Source organism: Symphalangus syndactylus, chromosome 6, assembly GCF_028878055.3.
Source record: "Symphalangus syndactylus isolate Jambi chromosome 6, NHGRI_mSymSyn1-v2.1_pri, whole genome shotgun sequence".
Taxonomy (NCBI): Eukaryota; Metazoa; Chordata; class Mammalia; order Primates; family Hylobatidae; genus Symphalangus; species Symphalangus syndactylus.
Genome location: NC_072428.2, coordinates 68,986,082 through 69,010,904, shown reverse-complemented (window position 1 = coordinate 69,010,904; position 24,823 = coordinate 68,986,082). Strand labels below are relative to the sequence as shown.

At 39.2% G+C, this 24,823-nt stretch overlaps 1 protein-coding gene across 1 annotated transcript in view; it reads left to right on the top strand.

The window, feature by feature from the left end:
• The first annotated feature begins 18,480 nt into the window (after positions 1-18,480).
• Positions 18,481-24,823, top strand: part of RAB38 (RAB38, member RAS oncogene family) — a 60,575-nt gene continuing 54,232 nt past the window's right edge. Inside the window, exon 1 of the mRNA XM_055283192.2 lies at positions 18,481-18,785. Within this exon, the coding sequence (XP_055139167.1) occupies positions 18,584-18,785 (202 nt within the window). The 5' untranslated portion in view covers positions 18,481-18,583. The remainder of the gene's footprint in view (positions 18,786-24,823) is intronic.

Below are 24,823 nucleotides of genomic sequence, written 5' to 3'. Positions count from 1 at the left end.
TGTACAGATTAAATGCTATTCTTATTAAACTAACTATTGACATTCTTCACAGAATTAGAAAAAAAACTATTTTAAAATTTGTACAAAGCCTAAAAAGAGTCTGAATAGCTAAAGTCATCCTAAGCAAAAAGAACAAAGCTGGAGGCATCACTTTAGCTGACTTCAAACTATACTACAAGGCTTCAGTAACCAAAAAAGCATGACACTGGCACAAACACAGACACATAGATCTGACAGAATAGAGAGCCCAGAAATAAAGCCACACACCTACATCATCTAATCGTCTACAAAGTTGACCAAAATGAGCAATGGGGGAAATGAATCTCTATTCAATAAATGATGTTGGAATAACTGGCTAGCCATATGCAGAAGATTAAAACAGGACCTCTTCCTTACAATATTTAAAAAAATCAACTCAAGATGAATTAAAGATATAAATATAAAGCCTAAAAGTATAAAAACCCTGGAAGATAACCTAGAAAATAGTATTCTGGACATAGGTCTTGGCAAAGATTTCATGCTGAAGATGCCAAAAGCAATTGTAACAAAAACAAAAATTGACAAATGGGACCTAATTAAACTAAAGAGCTTCTGCACAGAAAAATAAATTATCAACAGAGTAAACAGACAACCTACAGAAGGGAAGGAAAAATTGACAAATTATGCATCTCACAAAGGTCTAATTACCAGAATCTATAAGGAACAAAAACAAATTAACAAGCAAAACACAAACAATCTCATTAAAACGTTGGTAAAGGACATGAACAGACACATTTCAAAAGACAACATACACATGGCCAACAGGCATATGAGAAGATGCTCCACATCACTAATCATTAGAGAAAGGAAAATCAAAACCACAGTGAGCTACAAAGTCACACCTGTCAGAATAGCTATTAATCAAAAAAAAAAAATAACAGATGCTTTTGAGGTTGTGGAGAAAAGGACACACATACACTGCTGGTGGGAATGTAAATTAGTTTAGCCATTGTGGAAAGCAGTTTGGCAATTTTTCAAATAACTTAAAATAGAACTCTCATTTGACCCAGCAATCCCATTATTTGGTACATACACAAAGGATTATAAATTGTCCTACCATAAACACACATGCAGGTGTATGCTCCTAACAGCACTATTGATAAAAACAAAGACATAGAGGCCGGGCGCGATGGCTCATGCTTGTAATCTCAGCACTTTGGGAGGCTGAGGCAGGCGGATCACGAGGTCAGGAAATCGAGACCACGGTGAAATCCCGTCTCTACTAAAAGTACAAAAAAATTAGCCGGGCGTGGTGGCAGGCGCCTGTTGTCCCAGCTACTCAGAGAGGCTGAGGCAGGAGAATGGTGTGAACCCAGGAGGTGGAGCTTGCAGCAAGGCAAGATCGCACCACTGCACTCCAGCCTGGGTGAGAGAGTGAGACTCCATCTCAAAAAAAAAAAAAAAAAACCAAAGACATAGAATAAATCTAAATGCTCACTAACAGAAGAGTGGATAAAGAAGATGTGCTACATATACACCATGGAATACTATGCAGCTATAGAAAAGAATAAAATCATGTCTTTTACAGCAACAGGAATGTAGCTAGAGGCCATGATCCCAAGTGATTTAATGCAGGAACAGAAAACCAAATAGCATGTGTTCTCACTTTTAAGTGGGGTGATAAACATTGAGTACACAGCAACACAAATAAGGAAACAATAGACACCGAGGCTTTCCTGAGGGTGGAGGGTTGGGAGGAGGATGAAGATCAGAAAAGTACCTATCGGGTACTATGCTTATTATCTGGGTGACAAAATAATCTGCACATCAACTTTCATGACACGCAATTTACCTACATAACAAACCTGCACGTGTACTCCTAAACCTAGAATTAAGTTAGAAATAAAAATAAATAAATAAATAAATAAATAAATAAATAAATAAATAAATAAATGTCAATGGAACACACACAGAGAATTAAAATAAAAATTGAGTCTATAATTATATATTATCATATGTATTAAGTTGGTGCAACAGTAATTGCAGTTTTTTGCCATTACTTTCAATGGCAAAAACCGCAACTACTGTTGCACCAACCTAATAGTATCTTATAAAGAATTTGGCCAGGCACAGTGGCTCATGCCTGTAATCCCAGCACTTTGGGAGGTTGAGGCTGGAGGATTGCTTGAGCTCAGGATTTGGAGGGCAACATAGTGAGACCCTGTACCTACAAAAAGTTAAAAAATTAGCCGGGTTTCGGAATCCCTGTAGTTCCAAGCATGAGATTTTGTTCTTATTTTTTAACACATTACATATGAAATGCATGAGTGGCTGAGGTGGGAGGATTGCTTGATCCCGGATGGTCAAGGCTGCAATGAGCAGTGATTGCATCACTGCACTCCAGACTGGATGACAGAATGAGATCCTGTCTCAAAAAAAAAAAAAAAAAAAAATTGTGGAAGTAGAATTTTTTTTTTTTTTTTGGCGGAGTCTCACTCTGTCTTCCAGGCTGGAGTGCAGTGGCGCAATCTCGGCTCACTGCAAGCTCCGCCTCGCGGGTTCATGCCATTCTCCTGCCTCAGCCTCCTGAGTAGCTGGGACTACAGGTGCCTGCCACCATGCCCAGCTAATTTTTTGTATTTTTAGTAGAGACGGGGTTTCACTGTGTTAGCCAGGATGGTCTTGATCTCCTGACTTCGTGATCCGCCCGCCTCGGCCTCCCAAAGTGCTGGGATTACAGGCATGAGCCACCGCACCCAGCCCCTTGTGGGGGTAGAATTTTTTGTTGTTTCTGAATATCACCTCAAATTAAATCTTAATTTAAAAAACCTAAGTTTTTATTAAGTTGTGTGAATTGCTTTGACACACTCCAGATGAAAAGTGCTAAGTACAATTAGCTGTAGATAATTTGCATATGCTAAAAATTATGTTCAAAGACCACAATGATTTTTTTCCAAAATTTGCACTTTGGAGAAACTCCCAAGATATATAAAACATAATGTATATAGCTTAAGAAGATTATTTTTATTACTTTCTATTTCATTTTGGAAAAAAGTGGATGTTTTTATTATCATTTGAGAAAGGAAATTATATTTTCTTAAAATGCTGTTTCCTGTGATATATCACTTCATATGTAATGTGTTAAAAATAAGAACAAACTCTCATTAAGATTCTAGTGCTGTTATATTTAAAAAGCTCTATTTGGGATCAAAAACGATAATTTGCTGAGCTTTATCTTAAACATACTTTTAAGGGACAATGGACCATGACTGAATGAACTGCATTTCATAATGTTTGAAGCCAAAGAAATCTTTGTTATATAAACAAGTAGAACTAAGAAATATACCTACATATGTAATATTGTTTTAACTATAATTACATATCTACATATACATTACAAGAGAAATAAATAATAGAATAAAATGCAAAAAATATTGGCTGTGATTGTGCTGGATGATGAAACTATGAGATCTATTTTTTTCTACTTTTTATATTTGCCAAACTTCTTGAAAATGCATCTGCATGAATGTATACTAAAAAAGATAAAAAATATCCCCTCTTTTGTCTGAGTGGTAAATGAAAACTCAGAATTTTATATATGCATTGGCAAAAGCACTTATGATTTACTAATAAGTCTAAAATTAAATTATTTTCTTTTTTGTGACTATATCTTGCTTCTTCATAAAGTGGACAGTAACATACTTACAGATTGGTGAAGAGAAGTTCAGAAAATTGTTGCTGTTCAGCAATAATTGTTCATATTTGTTAAGCACTTACTCCAGTAGTCTATATACAATAACTCAGTACTCAGAACAACCCTATAAGGTAGTACTACTTTTATGTCCATTTTATAGGGGCAGAAGCTGAGGCACAGAGAGGTTATGAATCATGCTCATGGTCACACGACTAACAAATGGCAAAGCAAGAATGAATCCAGGCACTTTGACTTCAGGGCCAACAGGCTTATTATGCCTGCACTTACCAAATGTCTACTATGTGCTTTGCACTTTTGATTATGCACCATTGCTTAATGGAAAGGATGATGACCTCAGATCTAGATGGTTCTGGGTTTAAATTCCAATTCAAATAAGTTCAAGAGATCTATGGTACGATATGGTAACTATGATGAATAACAATGTATTATATTCTTGATAATTGCTAAAAGAGTAGGTTTTTAAGTGTTCTTACCATAGAAAATGATAAGCATGTGAAGTAATGCATATATTAATTAGCTCAATTTAGCCATTCCACGGTGTAGACATATTTCAAAACAACGTGTTGTACATAATAAATATAATCTTTGTGAATTAAAAATAATACATGCATCATAAAAAACAAATTTCAACTTAAGTATTTACATGTCATATGTCTTTAGAAACGAAACCAACCTCTCAGCCTGTTTCTTCATAAATAAATGCAATAATGGTACTATTTGATAATAAAAAAGAATAGATTTGAATTACATATTAGGTACGTACACAAAAAAACTCTGAGGCACATTAAGTAACTTCCCCAAAGATCATACCAGTAGTCAGTAGTAGAGCCACAGTTCAAACTCAGGTCTGCTTGATGCAAGGCAGCATGTGCTACAGAGTTTCAGAGAGGCCGGGGAACTACTTCTAGTTGACAATGTTCACTGATACTTTCATACAGAAGATTGAATTATTTTAATCTTTTAGTTTTATAGCATGGGTAATAGAGTTCTTTTAGTTTTACAGTGTAAATCTTATGTTTAGTCTTAGAATATTAGCTTCTAGTGTTACTGAAGAGTTTTTAAAATCTTATAGCATGGGAAAAGAGGCATAGTGAGAAATTGTGACTTAACTTTTCTATAGTGATCTCTTCAATGTCCTAACAATTGCTCAGTTACTTATCTGATGTAATTTTCACCACTACGGAGGGTGGATAATATTCATCAAATTTTACTGCTAAAGAGATTGCAGCTCAGAGAGAACTGATGACTGCTCAAGATCACGCTTCAAATAAGTTGTAGAACTAGTACTAGACCCAATAATTTGTATTTTTTAGTAAGATTTGAAAAGCCATGAATGCAAAGTTAAGAGCTCGCCTCCCAGCATACAGTGTCCCAGGGATCTGCTACAGGTGTTTCCTACTTTCTGCAAATATGACCATCATTTTCCTTGCTGAGACCCATAATTATAGCCTTTTTAGTCATGCTTATCAGCCCAGTGTTCCAAATCTTGTTTTTTTCTAGTTCTGCTAACTTTTCTGTTTAATAAATGCCAGGCAGCACTAACTAATTAACAAACAGCAGACAATGCATGTTGACACATAACTCTTACTCTTCCAAGCCCATATTTACTTCCAGTGACTTGTGAACTCACTGTGAACCCAAGTGGCAATAAAGCTACCACTGTGATTAGGTTTAGAATAAATGTAATCTGCTTAGCCTTAGTTGAAACTGTGAAAATCTCTTTCATCTTCAATTATTATTTATTTGGCCCATTTCTCTGGGGGGCAAGGGGCTGTCTAATCTCTCAGGCTGAGCCTCAGGAGTCTGTAGCAGCAGGAAAGAATGCCAGATCTGCATACCAAGAACTGGGAGTCTGGGCCATAAATCTAAGAGGCCATGACCCTAATAGGGGTAGAGATAAGGAAATTTCAGGAACATGCTTGTTTGACAGTTATTCTCCAAAGGAGCTGCTTTCGAAATGGATCAAGAAAAGTTCCTAGCATTGTACAATTTTTCTAAGTGGAGGAGAATAAATAAACTGTACTACCTTTAGAAACAATACATAATATAGAGTAAACTGAGACACTGCAGAGTGACTGAGGAGTGTCCAGCTAATTGAACTATTGCATTCCCAAGGGTTCTAACGTCAGCAAGGCAAATATGTGCCTTGGAGACTCGCAGGCATTATTCCAGAACTGCCAAGAGTGTTGAAAAATGTGTTTAAGAAGACCATATGCCCAGATTAGATTACCTTGGAGGAACTCAACTTTAATCAGTAAATAGTAAAGTTTTGGCCAAAGTATCCTTGCCTCAAATGGAGAAATCATTTGGGCATGGAGACTGATGCTTATAATCTCAGCTATTTGGGAAGCCAAGGCAGAAGGATCAGTTGAGGCCAGGAGTTCAAGACCAGCCTGGGCAATACAGAAAGACCCTGTCGCTACAAAAAAGAAAAAAAAATTGCCGGGCAAGTTGGCACACAGCTATAGTCCCACCTATTCAGGAGGCTGAGGTGGGAGGACCACTTGAACCCAGGAGTTCCAGGCTATAGTGAGCTATGATTATACCACTGCATTTCAGCCTGGCTGACAGAGTGAAACACTGTTTCAAAAAAATAAAAGGTGAAATCAGCAGCAAACACTTGTTCCATGGGTCTTGGAGTTTGCGATGCCTACAACCCTGATATTCCTGAGACTAATAGTACCAAGCAAGTTGGAAGAATTGGTGCCTCTTTTTGGATTTATCATGGGATTATCAACCTCAAGCAACCCAATAGCCATGTCTAGGGGTCCTCAGGTTTTTCTTATGTCTCTATTCCCTCTAACATAGACCAATTTGTGCAACAATATACCTTGCTTGGGAAATATGATTGATTCCAGCAGTCTTTATAAGAATCTCTTTTCCAAGGTGAACTGGTGGAATGAAGAGGCACCAGTCATCTGTATGGTTTTGCAAAGATCTGGGAAACAAACTCTGATCAATATAAAAACATCGCCAAACACCTTTAATTGGTAGACATGAGTCTAATAGATCAGAACTAAGAGTTTATTTTTCTTTCACAAGAAAAAAAAAAATCAAACAACAGCAACAACTAAACCTCCCATCTTTTGTCTTTGCCTGCATTTTCTGTCTTTGTTTTGAGTTCTTCTTAAAGTTCTAAATATAGGGTGGTCATTAGGTGACTTGGGGGAAAATGGTAGAAACCAGCCAGTTTTCCCTTCCTCCAAGGTTGCCCCTAGTTGAGCTCAGCTCACTGAAAGGATCTTCCAATATTAATACAATTTAAGAATTCCTGCTCCCCATAGGTCATCTATTATTTATTTCACTAAACACCTAGGTTATTGTTGAGGTTAAGATATATCAGAGCTTGCAAATCTACAGGCAACATAAAATTTCAGTGCTATTTAAATAGTTCTTATATGGTGGGTGAAGGTGGGGGTGCTGTATTAGTGTTTTTACACTGCTGATACAGACAAATCCTAGACTGGGCAATTTATAAAAGACAGAGGTTTATTGAACTCACAGTTCCAAGTTCCACATGGCTGGGGAGGCCTCACAATCATGATGGAAAGTGAAAGGCACGTCACACATGGTGGCAGACAAGAGAAGGCCTCTGGGCCTGTGATAGAGGGGGCTGCCACGAAGACCTCTAACATGCCCTGGAGACATTTTCCCCACTGTCTTGGGGATTAATATTTATCTCCTCATTACTTATGCAAATTTCTGCAGCCAGCTTCTATTGATAACCAGTTTCTATTGATAAATATTTAGGTTGCTACTAAAAATAATGCTGCATTAAACATCTTGTGCATTTCTCCTCAGAAAATGGGTTTTTCTTTTCTGTCACATTGTCAGGCTGCAAATTTTCCAAACTTTTATGCTCTGCATCTCTTATAAAACCTAATGCCTTTAACAGCATCTAAGTCACCTCTTCAATGCTTTGCTGCTTAGAAATTTCTTTTGCCAGATACCCTAAATCATCTCTCTCAAGTTCAAAGTTCCACAAATCTCTAGGGAAGGGGCAAGATGCTGCCAGTCTCTTTGCTACTCCATCTGAGACCACCTGAGCCTGAACCTTATTGTCCATATTGCTATCAGGCTTTTGGTAAAAGCCATTCAACTGTCTCTAGGAAGCTCTAAACTTTCCCACATTTTCCTGTCTTCTTCTGAGCCCTCCAAACTGTTCCAACCTTTGCCCCTTACTCAGTTCCAAAGTCACTTCCACATTTTCTGGTATCTTTTCAGCAGCACCCCACTCTACTTGTACCAATTTACTGTGTTAGTCTGTTTTCACACTGCTGATAAAGACATACCTGAGACTGGGCCATTTACAAAAGAAAGAGGTTTATTGGACTCACAGTTGCATACGGCTGGGGAGGCCTCACAATGATGTTGGAAGGTGAAAGGCACATCTCACGTGGCAGCAGACAAGACAAGAGAGCTTGTGTAAGGGAACTCTCCTTTTAATACCATCAGATCTCATGAGACTAATTCACTATCACAAGAATAGTACAAGAAAGATCTACCCCCATTATTCAATTACCTCTGACTAGCTCCCTACAACAACATGTGGGAATTTAAGATGAGATTTGTGTCGGGACACAGCTAAACCACATCAGGGCCCTGGGGGTATACATTTTCCAATAGTTTTTTTAGGAAGCTTCTATGACATTATTATCAAAAATTGACAAAGAAAGTTTAATTGATTAAGCTGTAATTTATGTTTTGGGAACCTAGCACTTTTTAAAAAGTAGATAAATAGATCTAAGTATCTCTTCAAAATCAAGTTGCTAATTAAAAGTTTTCAATGAAAGACCATAAACCAAGTTGAGCAAGTCTTCCAGAAAGTAGAATACAGAGACAAAAAGAATGAAACATTGTTTAAAAAGTCTTAGTGGTGTCCTAGAGTTAGACTTTAAAATTTTTGAGAGATTGAGAACAAATAAAAAGAGAGATAAAATTATCAAAGAAATAATGCAAGAATGCTTCTGATAAATGAAAGGCATCTGTGTCCAGATGAAAGAGACCACTTGGTGACTTAAACCAAGATGTGTTAACTGTAAAATTTCAAAATATCAAGAATAAATAAAAATAAATAGTAAATCCTTAAAGATTTTCAAGATAATTGCATATTAATTTCATTGATTTTAAAACCAATCCATATATATCCTAGATAATTTAGAAAAGTATAAAGAAGAAAAATGTTTGTTCTAGTTATATGTATAATCATGTACATATATTTATAAAATCCGGATAATTTATATATGTATGCACATATACATGTAATTTTATATTTAGCTTTTTTCCAAATAATACAATAGCTTGAATATTCATTCCATTAATATTCTTCATAAACATGATGTTTAATGGCTATAAAATATTAAATTTTATGGATATGACATTGTCTATTTAACCAGTTTCTATTGATAAATATTTAGGTTGCTACTAAAAATAAGGCTGCATTAAATATCTTGTGCATAAGTCTTGGAAAGACTGCCTGATTATTTATTTGGGACAGATTCTTAGAAGAGGAACAACTGTTTAAAGGGTACTTACTAGTTGTTGGATAATTATGCCTATCTTTAAGACCCTTCATGCATATGACCTGGTTGTTTTTGAGAAGGTGCTATCAATTTAGAGAAGATACTCAAAGGAGGTTAAAAGGGTGTGTGAAGTACAGGGATCAGGCTGACTCTGAAATTAGTGGCAGAGTCAGTAAGGAAATGCAGCCCGATAACTTCCACACTAGCAGTCTTTGTGCACTCATCTTCCCGTTGCTTTTTATGGATGCCAGTAGCAATGTTCAAGCCTCTTACAAAAAAATAAAACAAAATGCCAGGTAGCTTACTGCATTTCAGGCTCAAAATTGTTGCCAATAACATAAGACATGGTCTTGCATGATTCATATTTTTCATTGTCATTAAAAGACTTACTGAGTGCCTGTACAAGTCAAGACATTAAATACAGCCTGGCATAAACAAGTGTGGACCATTTCTTGAGCATGCCAGTATCATGGAGCAGGCTGCACCTTGTGCTGGTAGGTAGGGTATATGCTTATTTCATGGGCAGAGTCAAAGAGGAGGGCAACAAAATCTACAAAAAGAATGCTGGGGAGAGGTAGAATGGTGAAATGGCATACATATAAACTGCTATTATACAGGCATGCTAAGCAGAGACATGCCTTCTTTCAGACTCAAGGAGATTTATCATTTAAGATTTGGTTTGGCTGCATAAACAGAAAACTGAACTCATCAAAAGGTTAAACAAAACAATGTATTCCTCTCACACGTAAGTTCAGTGGTTGGGATAAGAGGAGTGAGTGTCCTATTGCAGTAGTAACTTTATTTTATTTTACTTTTTAGAGGCAGGGTCTTGCTATGTTGCCCAGTCTGGACTTGAACTCTTGGGCTAAAGTGAACCTCCCACTTCAGCCTCCTAGTAGTTGGGACTACAGGCAGATGCCAACATGCCCAGCTTGTAGTAATTTAATTTTGAAGATTGATCTGGGGGTGGTAAGGGATAGGACAAAGCAGGGGAAACTGAATCAGGAAGATGTCCTTAGGGAACAACTACTTGATGAGATATTAAGAGGGACTGAAATGACAGCATGAATGAAAGAGACGCTGGAGAGAAGAATTTGCAAGTTGGTGTCAAAATGGAAAAGTAGGGCACAAGCAGTAAAGAAGTGAAGATGATATCAAGGTTTGGATATTGGTGACCCTGGTGGGAATTTCAGTCCAAATTGGGGAGAGACAGTCAATTCCCTTTCAGGCACATGGAGCTTGTCCTTATGAGCTAAGCCAGGGCTACTGTGGCAGAGACACTCCAGGATAGCCTGAGTACCTTGTCTAACTGGTTTTGGAGTGTCAGCCTGATCATGCCACCCATGAAATAGTGCGTTGGTTCCCTTAGGAGGGCACACCTCTCAGCGCTGATAAGATTAGTGTGATCAGAATGAGAAAGGTTGGCTAGAAAAATACTGAAACCTAAAACACTGATACCCAGCACTTGGTGACCAGACGGGAAACTTCATTGTCTCTACACATTGAATGCTGAAACCTGGAACAGGAGCCACTGGAAATCCTCATCAAAGACCTATTCAGTACACATTTGACTTTAACTTTGTCTTCTTCTTTTGATATCAATAACATTTCCATAAAAATGAAATAAATATAGAAAAGCAGGAAAATATATTAAAAAGAAGCAATAATCTCACTATCCAGAGATAAACTCTAATATGTGGGTACATAATTTTCTGTACCTTTTTTCCATCAACAATGTGTGCGTGTTTGTGTAAAATGGAAATTATGTATTTTATGCTAAATTGGGGACTCTAACTTTTTGTGATTTGTTGACCTCCCATTTAAAAATGTTATGAAACAAATTGTGAACATTTTTCCAGCTGCAATATTTTCTTTAACATTGTTTATAAAGGCTGTATAATGTGCCAGCACATATATATATACCATTACAATATTTAACCTCATGTGTATTTAGGGAGTTGTGATTTTTTGTTTTTATAAGCAACACTGCAATCGGAATTCTTAAAGCTAAATCATCACATACATCTTTAATGATTTCCTTACCATAAATTCCTGAAAATTGAATTAACAAAGGGCACATGCATTTTAAGGTTTTTGATACATATAACCACATTTCCCTTTAACAACTTTTTCTTATGTTAGTCCCATCACAGGATCATATGATAGTATCCATTTTTTGCATTCTCATCAAAATTGGATATTTTTAGTACTAAAATGTATTTGTCAATTTAAAAAGTAAAAAAATGATATTACATTATTGCTTAATTTTCATACTTTTATTACTATCCTAGTGAAAAATACACTTTTCAGATTATTGGCTTTTTGTTTGTCTTGTGTGGTCAATTGCTTATTTATATCTTTATCTAATTTAGTGTTTAAAAAATTATTAGAACGATTTAATATAAGGTATATTTCCTTTTGCCTGTCTTAAATGTTGCAAAATTGTTCTCATTCTGCAAGTATCATTTGTCTTGCTTCTGGTAATTGTTAATGTCTACACATTTAGTTTTTTTTTCCTTTTATTATTTCTGCCTTTCACATAATATTTAAAGGTCCTTTCTCCACAATAATAATGCATAGATATTCATCTTTTTGTTATAATAGTAATTTTGTGAAGTAGTGGAAATGCCGTCAGGAATTTGTCTGAGATGGGTAACAATGAGAGAGGAATCAAGAGTTTTTGAGCTTGGTAGACTTTGGTGAGGGTGGAACCACTGACCAAAAACCAGGAATACAGGAAAGGGAACAAGTCTGTTAGGGTAGATAATGAGTTCAGTTTTGCATATGTTGCATTTAAACTGTCTGCCAGAAAGCCTGGTAGAAATGCCCAACAGGCAGTTGGAACAAGGGTGTGGAATGCAGGAGTAAGGTTATGTTTTAAATACAGATATAGAAATCATCAGCAGACATTTGATAGTTTAACAACATGTTATTTTCAGTGCATATCCTGGGCCAAGCACTATGCTAAGCACTTCACAGAATTTTATTTGGTCTTCTCAAAAAAAAAAAATAGGTTAAAATTATTATCCTCATTTTATACATGAAGGGAAAAGCTTGCAAAAGTTAAACTACTTTACGAAGTTCTTATGACTGGGTAGTGGTAGAACTTGAATGTGAAATCAGGTAAGCTCACCTGATTCCAGAGTTCCTAACCCCATTTGCTCTACTGTCACAGGAGTGGATGAGCTCAAGCAGGGAAAGTCAGAGTCCCGAGAATGAAGAATAGCAAACTTTAGTGGATGGGCAGAAAAGAAGGGAAGTTGTGAAGGAGTCTGAGAAGAAGGTCAGAGTGGAAGGCAAAAGGCCATGTGTATACATGCTGATGCTTTAACCAGAATGGAAGCATTTTGATGATAGGGACTTATATCTTACACACTCTTTGAGATAAACGTGAGATCTTTCTTCTGACCCTGATCCTCTGAAAAGCCTGTTACAATGCTTTGTATATAAATATTTCTTCGTTTATGCTGTAGTGGTCTGTCAGTAATTTTCTTGCATTAACCTTCTGAGCTAGACCTTACCAGTCCCTCTGTCATCACCCATTATGGAATAGGGGTTCACTCACTGGAGAGCCTCAGTACTATCCTATCACCTTCTCTGAGAGCAACAGGAGTAGACTCCTTTTATATGCTCTCTATGTGCACTGGGTCAGACCTCTCCCCACAAATGCAAAGCATGCCAGTTTTACTCGTGTTGACTTTCTGCCTGAGTTGGTGAGAGATTATGGGATATATCCTTTTATCTTTGAATCATAGATTTTTCTTTTCTTCCTTTATTGGCTGTTTCCCTGCATAGTTAGGACTTTATCAAACGGAAATAGAATCAATCTCTTTTCTTTATAGCCTGAATATTTAGTAGCATAGCAGAAACAAAGCTACAGTAGAAGCCTGGACCTGGAATTTGTCACATGCTAAAGGAGTGTGGTATAGTAGAAAAAGCACAGATTTAGGAATTAGTGGTTATGATTCTCATGCTGTCACTCCATATCTGTGACTTTGGAAAAATTATTTAAATTATTTCAGCCCTATTTCCCTCATTATAAAGTGAAGATACTTGCTACAGAGTGGTCGTGAAGATCAAATAAACTTACCAAGATAAAGGGCTTAGCTCATTGTAGGTTCCCAGGATAAGGAAGTTGAAATTCTAGCACATACAGAATCATTTTTCTCCATGTTCTCAGATGCTTGCCTTTCGGCCATTCCATAGCTTATTTCCATTCATCCATGTTAGATGTGTTAGTAGAAGAATAAGCCCCAATTCAGCCATGCCTGTCTGGCACAGCTAAGGCACATAATTGTAGTTGGTGATAAATACACTGCTGAAAATGGTTTAGGTCATACTCTGGTTTTCTTGATTCATACTACTGGTGGGTTAAAAAATGCACTTGCAATCAGTTTCTCATGATAACCCATAAATATCCTATTGTAGTCTGTCTTTCTGGAAAAAAATCTAGCCAGAAATTTCTCATAGACCGAAGAGTATTTATTTCAAGCACATCCCATACAGAATCCATCTTGGCCTCACTCCAAATAACCCAAAACTTGCTTCCTACTTCTGGACATCTGCTGCAATCCTGAATCAATACTAGATGATTCCAATTGCAAGTTAGCACAGATTTCAGACAAGCCTAGTGGGTAAAGAGAGAACTTTTTGAAGATAAGAAAGAAAGAAACTGCAACTTTAACTTGGCAGACCTATTTATTAAAATTGTGGTTTAGGAGAATTTTCCAAAGCCCCTATAGCTGTAGATCCCATTTGAGAGCCCCAACTTCTCCCTCTTCTTTAGGAATGAATATTCTTTAGGAAAGTCCTGGCTTGTTCCTGTTGTTTGGTGTAATTATTCATAGTGCCCCCTTTCACTCTCAAGAGTCATAGTTTGAATGATAAAATATATGGTCATTTCTTCCAGGCCTTTTGCAGAGTAAAATTCATCTGTTTTAAGGTATATTTCTTGTATTAATCTAAGAAAAATTAGATTACCTTTTCTATAACAGAGCCCTTGGGACCCCATCTTGCAGTCATTTACATGTTTCTTCAGAGCAATAATTAAAACCTCACATAAGCTAATGAATAACTCCCCATGGCTCTCTTAATGGCAAAAGCAAATAATGTAACTTCACAGGGGCTCACCAAATACATCAGCTCTAGGAGGAAAACATGAGGGTTTGTCCCTTCAAGTTTACATTTGCAAAGCAATTTGCAATCATTATAGTTTTTCCATTTCATAAGACTAGGTACCCACACTGGACACAAAGGGAATGGAGACTAAGAAAAACCTAATGCTGTGCCTTCTGGGATATCATTCTTGGCTTGAATTCTGAGCACCTTGTGGTCTCACACACCTTTTACAAACTTGAGTCATCAGCCTTCCCGACCTTGGTCAAAAGATGTGCTGTGGTTTAGCAATTTGAGGGTAGTAAGCTTGTCAAAACATCACCAGAGATGTTTTCAGAATTACTGTGGAGAACAGGTTTCCATGGTGCAGTGTGGCTGCTTGGAGGGGGACAAATGGCACAGGTGTTCTCTCCAGGGAGAGGAAGCACTGGCTCTTTTGTGTCAGAAAAAGCTGAGATACTCCTGATAATCCTAAGCCATCTTGACAGGTATATGTTCAGGTTGGGGAAGATAGGTTCTGAAGGAGCATCATAATTGCAGGGGACAGGGTTGAATGAAAGAGGAGGCAAGAATGGTCTAGCTTCTTGATAATATCCTTTCCATCTATTCACTGTCTGGCTTGATCCAGTTTATAGTTTGTCCCTGGCTACCTGGCTTCCTGTCTGCAGCCTAGTTCTGAGAGTAGAAAATAAGTTCAAAGCAAGGAAGGGGAGTACATGAAGGTTTGTCCTCTAAAAAAAATGTTCTTGTATTGCCTTTGTCTTGTGGGAAAATGTACAGCAGCAGAAGAAAGAATAGCACCATGAAACCAGAGGAGAACTATGGCATCATGTTTGCTTTGAGATGGCCTTTCTTCCAAACCTAAAAGAGGAGAGAAAACATCACCTCTTTGGCAGTGGTGCTCTTGTGGGGTGACTAGAATCAGCTAGGGTGTCACTCCTACCAGACGATGTCTAGAAGACCCAGAATTCTGATATTTTAGAGTCCAAAGGACTTTCCAGAGATCTTGCAACCTAACTACTTCATTTCACCCAGGGGACTTTTAGGTTCAGAGACCTAGGCGCCTTTTACAAAAATTTTACTGAACTGCTAGCCTGGGGTTGCTTACCCAACTACTCTAATCTAAAAGTCTTAAAAATATAAACCGAGAGTAATTTCTTCCCACTGTGAAGAATGATCATGAGACCTAAATGAGTACGGCTGGAAACAAACTGCACATAACTTCCTGCCTGGCCAAGGAGCTTGCTCACCATGATTGGCTGCTGTCCCTGAGAGAGGAATCTCCTACCCCCAGAGAGGCAATAAAACTGAAGCTTCAGGATCCCTTCCAAGGCCCTAGACCTAATTATATATTTTTGATTTTGCATTCTTTTGCTCAAAAAGCTACTTCCTCCAATTTTATCAGCTTCAGGACCAGAAATCCTGAACTTTGCCCTGCCTGTCCTACCTCATAAATCCAAATGTCTGATGTTCCGATGTGCTTTTGCTCAAAAGAGGAGAACAGATAAGGGTGAGGATGACTCTGCCGGGACCAGGCTTGGGAAAACAGTCCAGGGCTGGTGAGAACGTTGGGTTGGGTATAATTTTGAAGGCTGGCCCACAAGATGTCTCAAACTCCTACCTCGTTTCTACCCAAGGAGCTTGTTGGCCAGACAAAGCCTATCTCTCAGATTTACAGACCCAGGATTTTAGAGCTGGCAAAGGTCTCATTTAGTCATCCTCCCTAATTTTGCAGGCATTTAGAATGGCTTAAGCATCTTGGGCTCCTGAATTCCCCTCCCTGGGAAATGAGGTGACATTATTGGCTAATTCTTTAAGCAGGTAGAGTATTTGTCTCACTTGTTAGATGTAATCTTCTTGGTGTGTCCCTGCGTGGGTGGAAACCAGTAAATGAGGCCTACCCAGCTAAGCACTTCAATAAAACACAAACGACTGCAATTCTACACACTGTCACTTAGTGTCCATTCTGAGCAAAGCTTCTGAGTTACTCTCTGAGGAAAGATGAAACTGCACAGGACGGTGCCTGTGGACAGTATTTAAAGCTTGTCCCTCATTTCATATTAATAGCTATCATTTATTTACCACTTACTATGGACCCAGCATTTTATCAACAACTTCATTTCTATTTATTTATTTATTTATTTATTTAGAGATAGAGTCTTGCTCAGGTCACCCAGGCTGGAGAGCAATGGTGTGATCTTGGCTCACTGCAACCTCTGCATCCCAGGTTCAAGATATTCTCCTGTCTCAGCCTCTCAAGTAGCTGGGATTGTAAGCGCCTGCCACCACGCCCGGCTAATTTTTGTATTTTTAGTAGAGACGGGTTTCACTATGTTGGCCAGGCTGGTCTTGAACTCCTGACCTCAAGTGATTCACCCACCTCGGCCTCCCAAAGTGCTTGGATTACAGTCGTGAGCCACTGTGCCCGGCCATAGGTATTATCATTCTCCTTCTGTTGATGTAGAAACCAAGGCTCAGAGGTTATGTGACTTGTCCTGGTTACACATCTTCAGCATCCCTCTGCTTGTTTGGGGCATGTGGAGGCTAAAGTTTAGGGTGTGTCAGGCCAGAGGAGGAAGGCAGAAAGACAATGGCCTTGCCAAACCTCCTTTCTCCCTTTCACACAGGCCTGTGTTTAAGTCCTACTTCTAACACATACTAGTTATGTGTGCCCTTGAGAAAGCTGCTGTTAATCTTGGTCTCCTTATTTATAAATTGAAGAAAATAACCCACTTCATAAAGCAATTGAGAAGATGAAATGATAGAATGTGAGCAGAGCTCCTTCACAGCACATTCAGGTACAAAATAGCTCATTTTGGTATGAACTGCTCACCCCCTAGCCCTGAATGCCCAATTTCTCATTTTCTTTATGTCTTTACTAAATTGTCTCCTTCTTACTGAAACCTTCCCTGGCCACCCTATCTAAAGGGCAAACCCCATATAATCTCTTCACATCCCCTTTCTGCCTTATTTTATTACCAATTAATATATGACAAATTGTACTTATTTTGTCTTGTCCTGTCTCCACCCACAAGAAGGTAAATTTTTCTGAGGCCAGTAGGCATTGTCTGCATTAGGAGGATGATACAGAAATCCTAACACAGACAATGCCTACCGGCCTCAAAAAAATTTACCTTCTTGTAGGTGGAGACAGACAAGACGAAATAAGTACAATTTGTCATATATTAGTTGGTAATAAAATGTATATTGGTCAAATGAATGAAAACAAACAAAAACAACAACAACAAAAAGTTGGGAACCTAAAGACCTATGTTTGTATTTGTTTTTTTTTTCCTTACTATTTGACTCTGGGTCCGTTACTTAAAATGTCTAGTCCTTAGCTTCCTCATTTGTAAAATAGGAAGAAAACTGGTATCTATTATTAAGACAGCTGGGATGATTAAATGACATAATTTATAAACTCTCTGGCATATAGCAAGTGCTCAATAAATGTTTGCCATTATTATTATTTGTAATAACCTGACCGATTGTTAAAACTGTCTTTCTGTGCAGCTCAGAGTTTTTAGGATATGAGAAGAGGCTAAAAGTCACGAGTTCCCTTGGCATTTTCGGCCCAATTGTCCTCCATGTTAACTGATTACCAGTTGAATGGGCGTGAAAGTGCTCAGTGTTCACACCTCCAAGCTGCTGAGAGGTCAGCATTGCCATTCATTGAGAAATAACAGGCTGTGGGAGCTCAAATGACTTACTTATGGTCCCTCAACTTAAAAACCAGGGCACGCAGGAACCAAGCCCAGCCAGTCTTGGGCTTCCTGATACTGTACTTTCTCTCTACAGTGTGGGGTGGTTCGGAGCCCTGTGACTTCAGACCTGTGTTCAGCGGGGCCTTTCACCGGCCATCTCCCGCAGAGTACTTTTTCCCAATCAGTTTTTTCGCAAGCAAAACGTGGAAAATAAGATCCACACCTCATAAATTTGTGGCCAGGGTCACAGGCGAAAACAGCTCTTCGGAAACTCTAAAGCGCCGGATAAATAAGCGCTGCAACAGGCAACCACACGTGAACCCCTTTCAGCTGCCAGTCCCGGGACTAGCTCCTGTCTCCTCCCCTCTCCAAGACCGCGGAGTAGGAAGGAGGATTAACCCCTAGGGGAGGAGTTCCGCCCCCCAGCCCCCGCCCCGCCGCCCACGCCTCTCTCTGCACCTACACTTGCGCTCTCCAAGTCTCTCTCGTGCGCAGATCCCAGGCTGCGCTTCCCTGGTCAGGCACGGCACGGCGGGCCGGCCGCCAGGATGCAGGCCCCGCACAGGGAGCACCTGTACAAGTTGCTGGTGATTGGCGACCTGGGCGTGGGGAAGACCAGCATCATCAAGCGCTACGTGCACCAGAACTTCTCCTCGCACTACCGAGCCACAATCGGCGTGGACTTCGCGCTGAAGGTGCTCCACTGGGACCCGGAGACTGTGGTGCGCCTGCAGCTCTGGGATATCGCAGGTGAGCGTCGGGGGAGGGGGCCAGGGGGCTAGAGCGCCTCGCGGCCAGTTTCCAGTCTCGAGGCAGAGGCTTGCGGCCAAGCGTGAGATTAAAATCACTAGGTCGCGAGGCAGTTTTTCCTGGTGGGCTGGAAACTTAGTTTCAAAGAAAAGAGAAACGTTTGAAACTTCAAGTGCATTCCCTGGCGCTTTTGGCCTATTGCTTTAGCTCCTTCCCGCACAGTCCCCTGGGATCTCTCTGCCCAGAGCAGGCCTCCCCAGGGAACCAGAGGAAGACTGTCTGCAATTGCATTCTGTTCTCCACTCCAGCTCGTTTTCTGGGCGCGGGCAGTTCTGCCAATGACGCAGCCCAGTGTCACGCACGTCCTTCCGTGCAGGGGCCGACCGAGGGGAAGCCCCTAGGCTGGTTCACAGCGGAAACCGGGATAGTTCCAGGCTGGCTGGAGTTTGCCCATTCCTGTCTTCAGTCGCTCACCTTATTTCAAATTTTGTCACCTTTCTCTCTGCTCTTAAAGGAGTTTGAGGGTTTTGTTTTGTTTTGTTTTTGCTTTTTGCTTTCAGGAAGCCAAGTACTTTTGTGTGTATATGTCAGGTGCAAAGTATTCTTTCTCTCTCTTTTTCTATATTTCTATCTCTCTGGCTGTCTTCTATGAAAAGGAGGTTGTGTATATATTTTAAGGCCATTTTTATGTAAGGGTCTATGATAGCCTTATGATTTCTTGATTTGGCCCTAAAGTTTTCATTGAGAAATCTGGAAAATGAGGGGTTGTTTGTTTTTGCTTTTTACAATATTTAAAATCAGATTTTGACTCTACAGGTTTGTACCAGAAGTTAGGCCAGAAGTTAGAAGTGAGGGTGCAAAGTATCTACTCCAAGTATGAATCCTTGGACAAGGCTGTTTGCAACCCGGGCATGACCAACTCCTCATTACAGATTTTAGCCCTGCCACTGACTTAACTTGCTCAGTGGCTTTGGACAAGTCTCTTCAGCTCAGTTGCATCACTGTTAAGTGGAAAGGAGTTGGGCAAGGGTCAAGGATCTTCCTGCTCAGAAGTTTTAAGGTCTTCTGGGATTCTCCATGGGAACAACTTCAAACAGTCTTATTTCATGGTCTGTGACACCAGGAACCTTTCGTTATAAATGCTGGACCCGAACTAGCCACTTCTGTTTCAGAAAATGGATTCATTTTAGCTGATGCATTTGATTGGAAACTCTTTATCATGGCTTGAAGCCAGAACAAATGTGGAAAATTTTTGAAAGGGCATTTGTGATCTGGGGAGTTTCGTGCCTCTTTAATCATGAAATGCCAGATCTTATTCTTTTAGCATGTGAACAGATGAACAGATTCATGCATTTGGAGTCATCTTCAGCTGCTCTAGTAGCAAGGGAGTTATCAGAGAACAGAAAATGTTATCAGCCACTGTTGGATGGAGCTTTTCATCTAAAAAATTCTATGTACTTTCTTGTTGCGTGTCATAATGTCTGAAAACCCTTCTGGCTGCACGAAGGTCCTCAGGATTCAGATTTAGAAATGGCTTACTGTTTAAACGGGGTTGTAGCTGTAATTTGGACTTTTATGTACAATCCAGGTAACAGCATGACAGCAGACAAGTTCTATGTCTGTAGATTTCAGTCTCCTCACATAAACAGACGAGATGGAAGGGTATTGTGATTAATAGCCCAAATTCCAGAGTTGAACTGCCTCCATCTGGATCCTTACTTTACTCTGCATGTAGTAGGTAATCTGAGGTAAGTTCTCTAACCTCCTTGTTTTAGTTTCCTTACTTGTAAACAGGGAGAATGCTTTCTCCCAATAGATGACAGGAGAGCAACCAACAGTGCTAGCTGAAGGTGATCATGCCTGTTCTCTAGGAGATCTGCAAGGATTATTATCACACTAGCTACCATTTTTTAAGGCTGTATAAATGCTAGGCAAGAAGGATATGATATATAAGTGCTTATTAATTCCTAATAAATTGTGATCCCAATATTATATATATATTCTGTCCCCAGGTTATCACCATTTTCGGCTTTGCTCCTGACATACTGTCAGGAGCAATTTAACTCCCAAGCTCGAAAGCACTTCGTTAGCCATGTTTGTAGACTGAAGTTGCAGTGGAGGCGATAGTCACAGAAGTCTGTATAAAGAAATCTGAAGTCTTGGGAAGTTCATTCTACGGTTACTGCGGTGGTGTTATGTTCAACATCTCAGTAGAGGAGCTTGTTTTTCCCAGAGCTCTAATGCTCAGTGGTAACCCGTCTTTAGCAGCCTTAAGCCCAAAGGCCCTGTTAGCTGAATTAGAGATTGGACAGCAGGCACAGTGAATTGGGTGAAAGCTAGGCCACTGTGGGAAATGGTTGGAACATGCATGTGCTCCACGTTTCGTGGTTTAAGCTGCATAGGGAGCCATGTGGGTTATGAGTTCATGTGAAATCCAGCCTCAACTGCCCACCCAGACTCCAGTCAGCCAGATGTACCTTATAGTACTTTCAAATCACAGCCTGTCTGTCCACAGATAAGAATGCCTCTCCGTCCTTAGTGTTCAGCTCTGGTGTGTCCCCGGAGAGAACAGGTAGTGGAGGTTAGTGGGCCTAGCTTTGAGAAGGCTGTGGGTGTTCAATGGGATAGAGAAGATCTGCACTGTTCTGATAGGATATCATATACATTTGTTATTAAGGGAATCTTGGCTCAGCTAGACTCTTCATATTCATTTGGTTCAATGCCAAATAGGGCCCTTTTTAATCCACTAAATTCCCGTGATGTATCTCTTGTAGCCATGTAGATTGGCCAGTCTGATCTTGAAAGACTCCAGAAAGTATCTCTGGGGTATTGTGAAGTAGGCCTTGAAACAAGGCGATAAATCCCACCAAACCTCATAGGGGAAGCACTTGGCCTAGATTCCAGTGATTCCATGCTAGAGGGTCAGCTGGGTCAGCTGTGTGTTCAGAGGCTCTTGATAGAGTCAGAGAAATGAAGTAACTTTGCCTGAGGCCACCCAGCTAGTAGAGGAAGAGCCAGATTTGACCCGGTTCCGTTTGACTCAGAGTCAAGCCGTGCTCTTTGCACTTGCTGGCCTGTGTGTGCCTGGCACGCAGCTGACCCACAAGGATTATGCTTTCTTCCTTTTTAAAGGTGTTGTTTCATTAGTAGGTGGGTTAAACTTACCTTCTCCTTTCTAACTGGATTTTTGATATTATTAAGTACCACTGTGCATTCAGTGAAAAGGAATGAATTACAATCTATTTCTGAAAATTTTATCTTGATTAGGATGTGAATTTATAGAGTTTTTAAAAAATAGGTCAATTAGGGAAAATGAAAACAAAAAGTTCACACTTGAGACTCCACTTTTTTATTACTCTCCAAATCCAGAGACTATAATTGCTCATTCACCCTTTCAAAAAGAACTATACTATTTTGTCTAGAACTCTTGATGTGCTTTGGGACTCTGATGCAGGCATTGGGATATTTATAAGGATAGTAGCTAATATTTCTTAAGCCCTTATTCTTATGAATGTCCAGGCATATTTAATCTATAATTTCCCAGTATAATAGCTAGTTAGGCCACTAGAATTTAAAATTGACCATTGAATGTGTTTTCAAAAGATTTGCTCTACTGTCCTTAATTTAAAAACAGAGCACTTCAGACATAGTTTAAATATATTCTAAATTATACTCTGAAAATATAATTAGGCAAACTGTGAAACCTTGCTGAACCTCAGTTGCCTCATCTATAAAATGATGATTATTTAATTTTCTGTGATACTTATTTTATCTTTTGTAGTCTCTGTAAGCAAAAGGTTATATTATCCCTGTCCTCAGGGTATAGGTAGCACATGGTCATTTATTCCAGCTTCTTTACTTACTAGCTTTGTGACTTGTGCAAATTCCTTAGCCTCTGTGCCTTGGTTTTCCGTCTGTAAAATGGGAATAATAACAATACCTGCATCTTAGAATTTTTGTAAGAATTAAAAGAGTTAATTTATGCAAAGCTGTGCCTTTATAAATAAAGGCACATAATAAATGCTGAATGATTGTTAGCTATTATTCCTGTTGTCATAATTGTTATTATTACAGACTGTTTTCACATACATTTTCCCACTTGATCTCCCCAGCATTGCTGAGGGTGTAGACAAGCAGATGGTCCTAAACCCAATTTTATTTAAAAAGATAAAAAATGAGAGAGGTAAGAGAGTTGCCTGAGATCATAAGTGGCAGAGGAGAATAGGAACAGTCGGTCTGTTTAGCTTCAGCTTACTTGTATGAGTGAGACAACCAAGTCTGTTGGTAATCAAAAAACCCAACTCCAGTTTTATATTGCTATAGTACAAAATAAATTAAGTTGGCAGACAATTTAGAGAGTGTTTCGAGTGTTTCTTTGCCATGTGAAAGTTTGACTGCAGAGCTCTGCTAAATAACAAATGCTTCTAAATACTTAAAATAAGACCTACCCTATAAGAAAAATATTTCCACTCAAGGCACATCTACACCAGCTTCCCCCACCTAAGCCATGTGACATGACAGCAGAAGAATACATTAACTGTCCCATAGAAAAAGTAACAGGATGAGGGCAGCCTGGGCCCAGTGTCAGGAGTCCTTGGGCTAACTGACTCTTCACATCAGCAACTCTGACACTTATTTGGGTCACAGTGGTATGTTTTAGAGTTTGTAAAGTTCTTTCAGGTTGTGAAATTCAACCAAATATAGAGTTCGAACTTAACTGTCTCTTTAGTACCAATTTCTAAAAGACTATTTCTTCAAGCATTTGTATAAGATGGGTCTTAAATGTCAAAGTAGTAGGTCTAGGAATGTAGAAAGAGCTAAATTTGGCGATGAGTGTGTCAAATAACCCCCCCCAAAATGCATATTGAGTCTGAGCCATGCTCCACTGGGCAGTTTATTGCCTTGTTTCTAGCCTAGCTAATTACAGATTTTCTAAATGCTACGTAAAATAACATGCTATGTGCTTATGGGTAAATAAGGTGTACAGTGAGCAAAAATGGTGAACTTTCAAAGTAGGAATGAGGGATATATGGAGAAAACGCCTCAAGGCAGGACATGTCATGTCATCTGGGTTTTAGAGGACTGATTCTGATCGAAAAGCAAGTAGCAGCTTGACTAGGAAAGCTAAGGCATTTGAGAGTGGGAGGGGATTGGAAAAAGTAGCTCTTTATTTGTGATTCGTTTATTCAGCAAATATATGTACATATATATAAAGTGCCTGGTATGTGAAAGTACTTAGGTGAGGGAAAAACAAAGAAGGATAATAATTGAATAAGATTTAATTCTTCATCCCAGCTTCATCAGCATGACGACACAAAAACAAATCACTGTAACAATAAGTAAAGAGCATTGATAGACGTAACTTCAGAACACTCCCGTGGTGCAGAGATGTTGTCCACACCTTGTCCTCCTACTCTCTGAGACTAAATCTGAAGAAGTTGGCAAAACCTCAGGGCTAGTGTGATGTTTCTTGTGCCCTTACCTAGTACCAGTCATTCCCTGTGAGTGTGTCAGGGCTGCACAACTTGAGACAGAATTTCATCGGCTGGCCCTTTAATTCGATCTCCTTTGCTTGAGGATCTCATGCATTCCCAGGGCTTTAACTCTATGCAGATGACTTTAAAACTATGCCCATATCCTTAACTACATATGAACTCAGGCTTACAATTCCATCTTCCTGCTGGACATCTCCTCTACAATATCTCACCTATACTGCCTGTGAACATGCACATAACAAAGTTTGTGTGAAAATAGGATTGTTTTTTCTATTAATAAAGTAATATGTGCCCAGTGTAGCAAAGCTAGAAAACAGAAAAGAAAAACAAGAAAGAAATACAAACAATGTATGCATATTTGCCCCCACTTAATGATAAGTAGTAAATGATGCCATTTGTAAGTCCAAACTAGACATTTGTCCACATTCACTGGACTTTCTAGTTTGTGTTAACCAAAATACCTTACCCCCAGTTACTTAGACTTGAAACCTCTGCCATCTTTTCTCTTTTGACCCTCATATGTCACCAGTCTCCAAGTCAGAT